The sequence below is a fragment of the Macrobrachium rosenbergii genome, chromosome 42, assembly GCF_040412425.1.
Source record: "Macrobrachium rosenbergii isolate ZJJX-2024 chromosome 42, ASM4041242v1, whole genome shotgun sequence".
In the NCBI taxonomy this organism is placed as follows: Eukaryota; Metazoa; Arthropoda; class Malacostraca; order Decapoda; family Palaemonidae; genus Macrobrachium; species Macrobrachium rosenbergii.
In genome coordinates this window covers 37,595,194-37,606,321 of record NC_089782.1, presented here as the reverse complement: position 1 = coordinate 37,606,321, position 11,128 = coordinate 37,595,194, and the positions used below count along the sequence as shown (strand labels likewise).

Genomic DNA, 11,128 nt, shown 5'->3' with positions numbered 1-11,128 from the left:
GAGAAAATAATGAACGCCACTGAATCACATGACTAATATTTCAAAGCATTTGGGAGAGATGTAAAAGCAGGTGGTCCGGGTGGGTGGGTGCGGCTTTCAGCACTGTTTTTGTCGAGATGTTTTTTTGCTACACACTTATAAACTGTTTTTGTTGCCTTCAGAAATACATCGGCGTGTATTTACGGACCACTGGGAGCCTTCTTAATGGCCCCTTTTCCGACGCAGTTAATCACTTTGATGTTTTGAAATAATTAAAACAGGGACAAAGATTCGCTGTTTTGGCTTGAGTTGCAGTGTTTGTTTTTGACAAGTTTTCGTGATTCTAAAATGGAAATAAACTGATTAAAAACGAGGTTGAGTCTCGCTCATTATTATTATTTTTGTCTGGTGCTTATGTAGTTGTTATTGCTGAAAATGGCCTTTAGATATCTCTGCGCAATTTTCGCGTTTCTGTTTATCATCCTTATTATTTCTAACACATTTATCACTTCAAATTATTCTCATTGTTCTTGCTGCTGTCTGTCAGATGAGCTCTTCTTACGTGTTTCTGGTGTATTTAAAATATTTTAGTTGGGAGAGCGCCTGGAAAATTGAGATGGATCTCGTACATAAGAAACAAGGTTCTGAATATTTAATTTAAGGCTGAAACAGTAAACACGACACACCATTCCTTCTAGAATTCCAACAAGGGGCGTCTGCGTTTGAGTTATGAATGACGCGTCTCTTGAAAATTTTAAATCGCGTCTCCTAGTTCAAAGAATCATTTAGGGCCGTCTGAGATTTCCTGAAGTGAATGAAAGTTGGCCTCAACTCCATTCAGCACCAGAGAGCACAAAATGATTTAAGAGGAAACAGTCTTATTTCTGGCTCATTAATAGAATGGGCGAGACTTTGTTGTTGGACGTCTTGAATCAATTAAGGGAGAAGAAGGAGCGAACGAGAGTGACTCACCTTCCTGTGTTTGCGCCCTGCATTTTGAATTATGGAGAGGGCCGCAAAGGGAGAAATAAGAGAGTAATCCTTTATTCGGGTCTCTTTCCTCCTTCAGAAATCCACCGCGAGAGTCGGGGGCGTTTGGGCTGTGGCCGTGAAAGGTGGTTAAAGTCGAGTAGCTTATCCCTTAAGGCGAGACCAGAGGGGAAACCGCGAGCTCTTGGGATTATAGACTGTCACTGCGGGGGCTCTCGATCAAGACTGCCTGGTTGTTTACTTTCCAAGGATTTTGCTGACACGCCGCGAAAAAGAGACGGAGAAACGAGCCTAGTAGCTGTCACACGGCAGAGCCGAAATTGCTCTGCTTTAAAGGCGATACCCTCCCCCCTCAAGAGGCTCTGATCTTTCTGGAGCAACTTGACTGTTCGTTCCCTCCTGGCAAAGGTTTCAGCCAGGACAGATGCGCACACTGATTTGGGGGGCGTTTGCTCTGACTCGAATACCTTTTCCCCCCTTCTGAAGGTTCTATGATTTTGTATTAATCGGTAATCGAGAAGGGTCGAGAAGTTGATACCGCGAAAGTGTCGCACAACTACCGAACTGCGACCCTTTTTGGGGTGGGGGAGCACTGCACTCACTAGCGTGGGTGGGAGTTTACGGTTAAGCGGCCAAGAACCTCCAACCGTGATGGGTAGGCGGTGGTCATGATGTAACACCACCACAAGCTTTTGAGTAAGCTTGTTTATGGATACTTCAGGTCCACAAAGGAGGCGGGGGTTGTTTAGTCTGTGCTTTTATGAGCCCTCGGGAGTCTCTTGTTGCCAGAATGGTAGGATAATCCTCTTTATATGAGGCAGTAATCGCCAAATTCCAACACGAGTCACTCAAAGGACACCAATCCACTCACTGGCACTCTGTCAGTGTCAACATTAATCATCTGCACACGCGGTTTGGGGCACGAGTGGGTCCCCTATTTATCCGCCCTTTTTTTATTTATTTTTTTTTTTGGAACAACTCTTGGCTGCTATTAGTGCATGCTAGTACTATAGCTGTAGCTCCCGACGCCTCAAGCCTTACAGTAAACTCCTCCTCCTTCTCGGCGAGTCAAACCTACGGGAAGAAGAAGAACGCTCGGTCTAGCGACGCGACCACAAACACCGCTAGAAAAACAATGGTCTCTGAGTCGGGGTCCTCGCGATCTCCTACAGGTGGCCGAGAAGAAGAAGAAGAAGGAAGAGGAGGAGGAGAAGAAGAAGAAGAAGAAGAAGAAGAAGAAGAAGAAGAAGAAGAAAAGTACCGTGACGAGGTCCAAGGAGCCTTGGCTCTTCTCCGACATTTTCCGTCAACTTCCCTTTATCGCCGAGTCGAGAGTCTTAATCCCTGTTCACCCATACAGGTCTCCTTCCCTGCGAAAGATAACTAAAGATAACTGAAGATAACTAATCCTTTTCAAGACCAGTAATGAATGATAAAAGGGGGAAGACTAGTCTCTAGTTATTTATGCTGCTCCCTTGCATATTTTTTCTAATCAGTGGACTGCTGTCTGTTCTACGGAAGTATCAGTGTAAGTTCGTGATCTTTTGACGTTCTTCTATGCTCGTTATGAATAATAATAATAATAATAATAATAATAATAATAATAATAATAATAATAATAATAATAATAATACTCCTTTTTAATTTTTAACTTATAAACTGTCTGTTCTACGAAAGCATCAATGTAAATTCATGATCTTTTGACGTTCTTCCATAAGCATATATGCTCATTGTGAATAATAATAATAATAATAATAATAATAATAATAATAATAATAATAATAATAATAGAATCACAGAATTTTTCTTTATCATAAAACGATTGATTAAACTGCAATGTTACTGCAACTACTGAGGGATGTATATTTTTTTTATCTTTTACATTTTCTTTTTGAAATACATAACCTCTTTTTTTTTAAAGAGTAAATAAGAAATATCCAAAAGAGAAAATTTTTTGGTTTTATCGACAGCCAAAAAACCTACTGAAGAGATAAGTGTGGATTTACGTCGGAATGAAAAAATCTAGTTCGGAAGCAGAAATCTGTTTTTTTTTTTTTTCTGACCTCAAAATGCACCAGAGAGAGAGAGAGAGAGAGAGGAGGGGGGGGTGGGTGGGTGGGAAGGGAGTTTCAAAACGAAAAACCAGGTTTATACTTTCTGGTTATTGTGTTGTATCACTTTATCTTTGCTCTCTAAAAAGAGAATATTTCAGCATTTTATGCCACTTGTGAGCTACGGAGCAAAAAATAAGAAAATAGATAAAAATTAAAAAATAATGAGAAAATACAGAAAAATTATAAAATAACAAAATATAGTGGGATTACAAACTGAATATGAAAAAATGATTCTGAAAAAGAAGGGCATATTTGTGGAAATAAAAGCAAGCAATGTTTGTAAAGAATTTTTGTGTAAAGAATTTTTTTTTTCATTTTTGCGCATAATGCCTGTATTATTTACAAAAGACAATGGGCAGGTTCATTCAGAACAGGAGGCTTTTATGAATATTGTACTTAATGAAGATATTACCTATAGCTGTTTCAATAGAAATCCATCAATAGTGAAGAAATGTGGAATGATATCGTTTCTATAGCAATATTTACACGGTACTATACATCAAAAATTAAAAGAATGATAGTATATTGATTTTAAAAAATCAGATTTTAATGACGACAAAAACCTAGGTAAGAGTATAATGTTGCTTGGAATTGACTGACTAATTTCCGGAAAGTGGCGTGGCAATTACTATGGTCATAGACGACGGAAATGAATAGTTTGGGGTATCCTGCTCTTTTTCTCGCTCTGGGAAATTTGGTTGTGCAAATGACAACAATTATTTTATGGTTAAATTATTATTATTATTATTATTATTATTATTATTATTATTATTATTATTAGGTTTGGTCTGCTTATGTCAGCACGGACACCTGCCTAAAAGGTATGGTAAACTATTGAAGGGTTTAAAAGGTCTGTTGTGAAGTTTCCCTAGCTGACTGGACCACACTCCCATTTACAAAAAAAAAAAAAAAAAAAAATAATAATAAAAAAAGCTTCATTTTACAAACTACAGTTATTTCTCATTGTATTTACTAAAATGTGTAACATATGATAAATGATAAACTTATTTATCAGATTAAACAATCAAATTTCCCTGCTCGTTGAGAAATTGCATTAACAGCGGCAAAATGATTTCGGTATTTCACCAGAACGGCAGTTGTGGCGCCTCTCTCTCTCTCTCTCTCTCTCTCTCTCTCTCTCTCTCTCTCTCTCTCTCTCTCTCTCTCTCTCTCTCATTTTTTCTTTTGTGAAAAATTCAGTGAAAAAGTAAATATAAAATAGAACCAAAAGAGGATAATCATCGATGAGTTTTGAAAAATGGCGGATACTGCGCAGCATCGGCTGTAAAAAAAAAAAAATACACGATTAAAATCTTATTCATTCGAAAGGACAATCTGATATTTAACATGAATGGACAAAAACCTAACATATATTCATTCTTTATTGTTGACCAGATGGAAAGGTTCTCTTTTTTTTTTTTTTTTGAGTTCAGAATTCTAATAAAAATCCGTCTTGTTCGTATTTTTCAGTCATCATACTACAAATTTATTTTCGTTTCTCGGTGGGTTTGCTATTTTGCTTACCGACCAAACTTACCCCTCCCTCCCCCTGACCTGTACATAAGGCTAAGCATACCAGTTACCTTTATCCCTCTCCCTGACCTAAAGGGCTGCGCATACCAGCGCCCCCCCGCATACATTTAGGGCTGATTCACATTATACCATCACGTCGCCGACACATGACGTCACGTCACCGTCCCATTAGGCGTTCCTCGTATTCACACTATCCGTCACAATCCAACCTCAGCGACTCACAGATTTGGCGGTAAGAAACTTGCATAGGCTAAGCACCGTCACGTCACGTCAAAATATTCTTTCCAAGAAAACGTATCGTGATGTGACGGTGGATGCCGCGTGCTTGATGGTGACGTGACGTGATGGTGTGAACAAGGCCATTTGACTGCATGTAAGAAATTCTCATGCACTTTGACGTGACGTGACGTGTTGTTGACGTGATGTTATAATGTGAATGAGCGTTTATTTGTCGTCACTTGCTGGGTATTCAGCTTCTGGTTACTTTGTTACCTCAAGTTTTTATTTTCTTAATATCCTGCGTTGACCATTATTTAATTTAAGATGGTATCGTTGAAGCTATTGTAGGGTGGAAGTTTAGTCTAAGTTATTATTAAGCTTACTAAAAGATGACAAACTGTCATTATAACTATTTAAGAGAGATGCAATGCTACTAAAACATGTGAGTGTTTGTACGATTCCAATCTCCATCTATTTATATTGAAGGCATTGAACACAGGTGTCCAACCTCCATCTGTTTATATTGAAGGCATTAAACACAGGTGTCCAACCTCCATCTGTTTATATTGAAGGCATTAAACACAGGTGTCCAACCTCCATCTGTTTATATTGAAGGCATTAAACACAGATGTTCAACCTCCATCTGTTTATATTGAAGTCATCAAATACAGATGTCCAACCTCCATCTGATTATATTGAAGGCATTAAATACAGATGTCCAGCATCATCTATTTACATTGTAGGCACTAAACACAGATGTCCAACCTCCATCTGTTTATATTGAAGGCATCAAATACAGATGTCCAACATCCACCTATTTACGTTGAAGGCATTAAACACAGATGTCCAACCTCCATCTGTTTATATTGAAGGCATCAAATACAGATGTCCAACATCCACCTATTTACGTTGAAGGCATTAAACACAGATGTCCAACCTCCATCTGTTTATATTGAAGGCATTAAATACAGATGTCCAACATCCATCTATTTACATTGAAGGCATCAAACACAGATGTCCAACCTCCATCTGTTTATATTGAAGTCATCAAATACAGATGTTCAACCTCCATCTGATTATATTGAAGGCATTAAATACAGATGTCCAGCATCCATCTATTTACATTGTAGGCACTAAACACAGATGTCCAACCTCCATCTGTTTATATTGAAGGCATCAAATACAGATGTCCAACATCCACCTATTTACGTTGAAGGCATTAAACACAGATGTCCAACCTCCATCTGTTTATATTGAAGGCATCAAATACAGATGTCCAACATCCACCTATTTACGTTGAAGGCATTAAACACATGTCCAACCTCCATCTGTTTATATTGAAGGCATTAAATACAGATGTCCAACATCCATCTATTTACATTGAAGGCATCAAACACAGATGTCCAACCTCCATCTGTTTATATTGAAGTCATCAAATACAGATGTCCAACCTCCATCTGATTATATTGAAGGCATTAAATACAGATGTCCAGCATCCATCTATTTACATTGTCCAGGCACTAAACACAGATGTCCAACCTCCATCTGTTTATATTGAAGGCATCAAATACAGATGTCCAACATCCACCTATTTACGTTGAAGGCATTAAACACAGATGTCCAACCTCCATCTGTTTATATTGAAGGCATCAAATACAGATGTCCAACATCCACCTATTTACGTTGAAGGCATTAAACACAGATGTCCAACCTCCATCTGTTTATATTGAAGGCATTAAATACAGATGTCCAACATCCATCTATTTACATTGAAGGCATCAAACACAGATGTCCAACCTCCATCTGTTTATATTGAAGGCATTAAATACAGATGTCCAACATCCATCTATTTACATTGAAGGCATCAAACACAGATGTCCAACCTCCATCTGTTTATATTGAAGGCATTAAACACCGTCCAACCTCCACCTGTTTATATTGAAGCCATTAAACACAGATGTCCAGCCTCCATCTGTTTATATTGAAGGCATTAAACACAGATGCCCAACCTCCATCTGTTTATATTGGAGTCATTAAACACAGATGTCCAACCTCCATCTGTTTATATTGAAGGCATTAAACACAGATGCCCAACCTCCATCTGTTTATATTGAAGCCATTAAACACAGATGTCCAACCTCCATCTGTTTATATCGAAGGCATTAAATACAGATGCCCACACAATACCTCAAATAATACGAAACACCGAGAAATATCTACGAGGCCCCGCAATACCGTAAGTACCCATGAGACGCAAAAGACTTCCTCTCCCCAGAACATTCAATTTTTGAGAGACTCCTGAAATTGTGAATAAGACTAATCTTTTGAAAGAAGCTTTGCGTTTCCTCGATGGAGTTCCGTCGTGGACGCCTACGATTTCATCAGAGGCAATGGAAATAGATTAAGCCGTGACGATTTCAGGAAAGGTGTTTTTGATGCGAATGGAAAATTATAAAAGTTTTCACTTCATGCGGTTCAGAATTCGTTGCCCTCCCTGGGGATGCTGCTCAGTTTGAACCTCGAAAGTTCAGGCGAAGGTTCACTTTGTATTTAAATAATTTATTTTAGATTTGTACCTGTTTATTTATTAATTTAGAATTTTTCTAATAACTCAACTATTCTTTCTGTATATCCTATTATCTTCTGTTACTTCTTTCTAATAAACATCATATTCTTTGGAAGATTGAATTTCAAGTCAATGGCCCCGTAAGCTTGTTAAATAGGAATGGGGTTTATCTTCTGAATAATAATAATAATAATAATAATAATAATAATAATAATAATAATAATAATAATAATTCCTACCAACCGAGTTTTTTTAAGTGTCCAAACAAATTAATGTAATATTGACTATTGTTTTCATAATTCCCGACGCCTGCACGTACACGCACGCACAAACGCACTTGGAAAGACAATTTGGGGTCATTGCTGAAAAATCTAATTGACCTTTGTTGACCTAAGTCGTGCCTTATTCCTCTAATAATGGCTTGGCGACTTAGGTGGGTCGCAGACTAGTATGGAGGAGGGTGTAGGCTGGTAGATTACTCCCAAAGAAACTTGAAAGCTATGATTTTCAACAGTCAGTCCTCAACATATATATATATATATATATATATATATATATATATATATATATATATATATATATATATATATATATATATATATGATTGTTATCACTTTTGTACGTGATTCATTTATCACACATTACCACAGGTGAAAAATAAGAAACGGGGTGTAGGTCCTGACCGGTTTCGACTTTATTTCCAAGCCATTGTATGTATGTATGTATGTATGTATATATATACTGCATATATATGTTTATATATATATATATTATATATATGTACATATATATATATATTTATATATTATATATATACAGTATATACATATACATATACATACATACATACACACATACATACGCACACATGTGCGAGTACGCGCGCCCTGATCCTGCCATGAAGACATGCGAAATAAAAATATGACTTTTTATTCCGTATCGAATTTCATTTCCTTGGTATGATATAACTTCCCGATTTCTTTCTACGCCTGATGGTTCTTGTCGTCAGACTTGAACATATGAATATGACTTCAGTTTGACTTGTCAAAAAATGATGTGACTGGATAAACTGAGAGAGAGAGAGAGAGAGAGAGAGAGAGAGAGAGAGAGAGAGAGAGAGAGAGAGAGAGAGAGAAAATGTTTCAGGTATGTGACTAGATTCAGGATTGCGTTGGGAACGTGTGTGACAAATTATATTTTCCAAAAATATCACCTGCAGTAATTGCAGTCTTGCTGTTTCAGCGACAGGAGGAGATATATATATATATATATATATATATATATATATATATATATATATATATATATATATATATATATTCTCATATTATACATGCTCACAAATATTATGCCACAAATACCACTTAATATCGAATTCACTGCACTCTGGAAATAACATACGCAAAATAAGAATCATAATTTTTAAGTTGTATCTAAAACAAATGCTTGGGCTCGAATCCTGGCAAGGGCAGGTGCACCTAACAATTATGGTTCCCCTTGGGTGCAAGTTATTCTGAAATACAGCGAATGCGTGTTAAGTGATATATATATATATATATATATATATATATATATATATATATATATATATATATATATATATATATATATATATGAATCACTCTAACACTTTGGTTGGTTCCCTACACTCGTAAAATAAGTGATAAGGTTTATACTTACAGCCTCATCTCTTAAATAACCAAAGGAATGTTAGCAGAAGATCCTAGGTCTTCGTAGTCACCCCTTCAGTAGCAGCAAACTCAAAGCAGGGCACTCCAACATGACTCACTATGCTCTGTATCTTTCTTAGGGCCTGGACAACAAACTCCAGGCTCTGATCTTAGGCCTAATAGCTGGAGGACCAGCGTAGTTCAACGCTGGTCAACACTTGATTGTGAAAGGAGTGTGTGAGGGAGGTGGAAAAGCAAAGAGCCCACAGGGCTGGAGTCAGAAGAAGATGTTTATAAAGATTAAGTTTTTTTTTTTCAGGATGAGAAGTATACGTGATTTCATCAGCGCTACTGTAGCTGTTTGGTCGTGTCAGTCCAGAGCGCCTGCAGGTTGTTTGATAATCTCTTTGGTGTTCTTAACATCATTAAACCTGGTTGGTAGGGGGAGGGTGGGTATGGAGGGAATTTTCCAGGCTGCTGCAACAGTGTGACGCTTTCCAGCATCGGGTTTAATACTAGTCAGCTCACTTGGAGCTTTATCTTGGCTACAACTGAAACTTGAAGTAGTTTGCCTAGTGCAATTGTGGAATCTTCAGATCTCCAGACATTTCAGAGAGGGGCCAATTCATTCCTGCTCTAATCTGCTGCTGACGTCTCCTGAATATCAGCTGTATCGATTTTCATTTTCTGCTCTCTTATTTATTTATTTATCACCTTTCCCTAGAACTTGTCTCTCTCTTCGCAAGCTGGTCTCCCCTTGGAGCCCTCTTGGGTTCATTATAGCCTGTTGCCTCAGTTCATAAGGGTTTCCAGCTGAAGATTTAGAGAAAGCAAGAAAGTAAGCAAGTAAACCTCTTGAAGAGTTCGCTCATCCAGTGTGGCCTGCACTGAAACGGGTTGATAGGCTCGTAGATTACGTGCTCTGTGGTAGAGTCGAGTCTTCCAAAAAGATCTACAGTAGTTGTCAGGGTTACTAGGTATATAAAGAAGAAGGAGGAAATTGAAAGGCTTGCAACTTTTTAGTGTGTATATATATGTGTGTGTGTGTGTGTGTGTAGTCACCTACAACCTCACCTACACACATTTTATACACACACACACACATATATATAATACATTTATGTATATATGTATGTATAATGTGTGTAGGTTAGGTTGTAGGTGAATATATTATTATTATTATTATTATTATTATTATTATTATTATTATTATTATTATTATTATTATACATACTGTAACCATAATTGAAAAAGCAGACTGCTGCAACAAGCTTTAGGGCTCCAATAGGGGGAGCAGTACGTGAGTAAATAATTAACTCTATAAAAGAGACATCTTAAAGAGAACAAATATATATGTGCATATGAAAACACGATGATAACAAGTTTGTGTCTGTGAGTGATACATGAAAAATAAAAGTTACCTTCCAAGAGAAATCTTCCTTGAAAGTGAATTTCTAATTGATATCATATAATGCACGATAATTTTTCAAACTTCCTCACCCTGAATAATGCAGAGATAGCGCGAATCTAAAACACGAACCAAATGCCTTCTGAAAATGGACAAAGACATTCCGATACACTTGAAAAACCACTACAGCCGAGTCAAAGAGGACATACTGGCCAGTTTGAAAAAACATACGTAAAAAACCTCGGGAGACAGATGTGGACGGAAGGAATTAGGACACAGTGTCACTAAAATAGTTGGAGCACCAGTTTGCTTCAATGAGACCATCAGATGGACTTTGTGTGTGTGTGTGTGTGTGTGTGTGTGTGTGTGTGAGAGAGAGAGAGAGAGAGAGGAATAGTTGTAGCACCACTTTACTTCAGTAGAGCCCATCAGATGGACTTTGGTGAGAGAGAGAGAGAGAGAGAGAGAGAGAGAGAGAGAGAGAGGAATAGTTGTGGCACCAGTTTGCTTCAGTAGAGCCCATCAGATGGACTTTCGGTGAGAGAGAGAGAGAGAAAGAGAGATTGACTGATTGATTGATTAATTATGGCAGCTAAAACTGGCGTCGCAACATCGAGGTTACTGAAGCCGTAATAAATTAAAATAGGAA

The 11,128-nt window shown here is 37.6% G+C and overlaps 1 protein-coding gene and 1 long non-coding RNA gene across 3 annotated transcripts in view; one reads left to right on the top strand and one right to left on the bottom strand.

Moving 5' to 3' along the window:
• Positions 1–2,113, bottom strand: part of LOC136828276 (mediator of RNA polymerase II transcription subunit 15-like) — a 207,695-nt gene extending 205,582 nt beyond the window's left edge. Inside the window, exon 1 of one of the 2 annotated variants that reach the window (XM_067086152.1) lies at positions 952–2,113. In XM_067086152.1, the coding sequence (XP_066942253.1) occupies positions 952–974 (23 nt within the window). In that variant the 5' untranslated portion in view covers positions 975–2,113. The remainder of the gene's footprint in view (positions 1–951) is intronic. The other variant, XM_067086153.1, reaches the window with a different exon arrangement.
• Positions 1–11,128, top strand: part of LOC136828278 (uncharacterized) — a 182,581-nt gene that overhangs the window by 110,988 nt on the left and 60,465 nt on the right. The gene's annotated exons all lie outside the window — the stretch shown is intronic.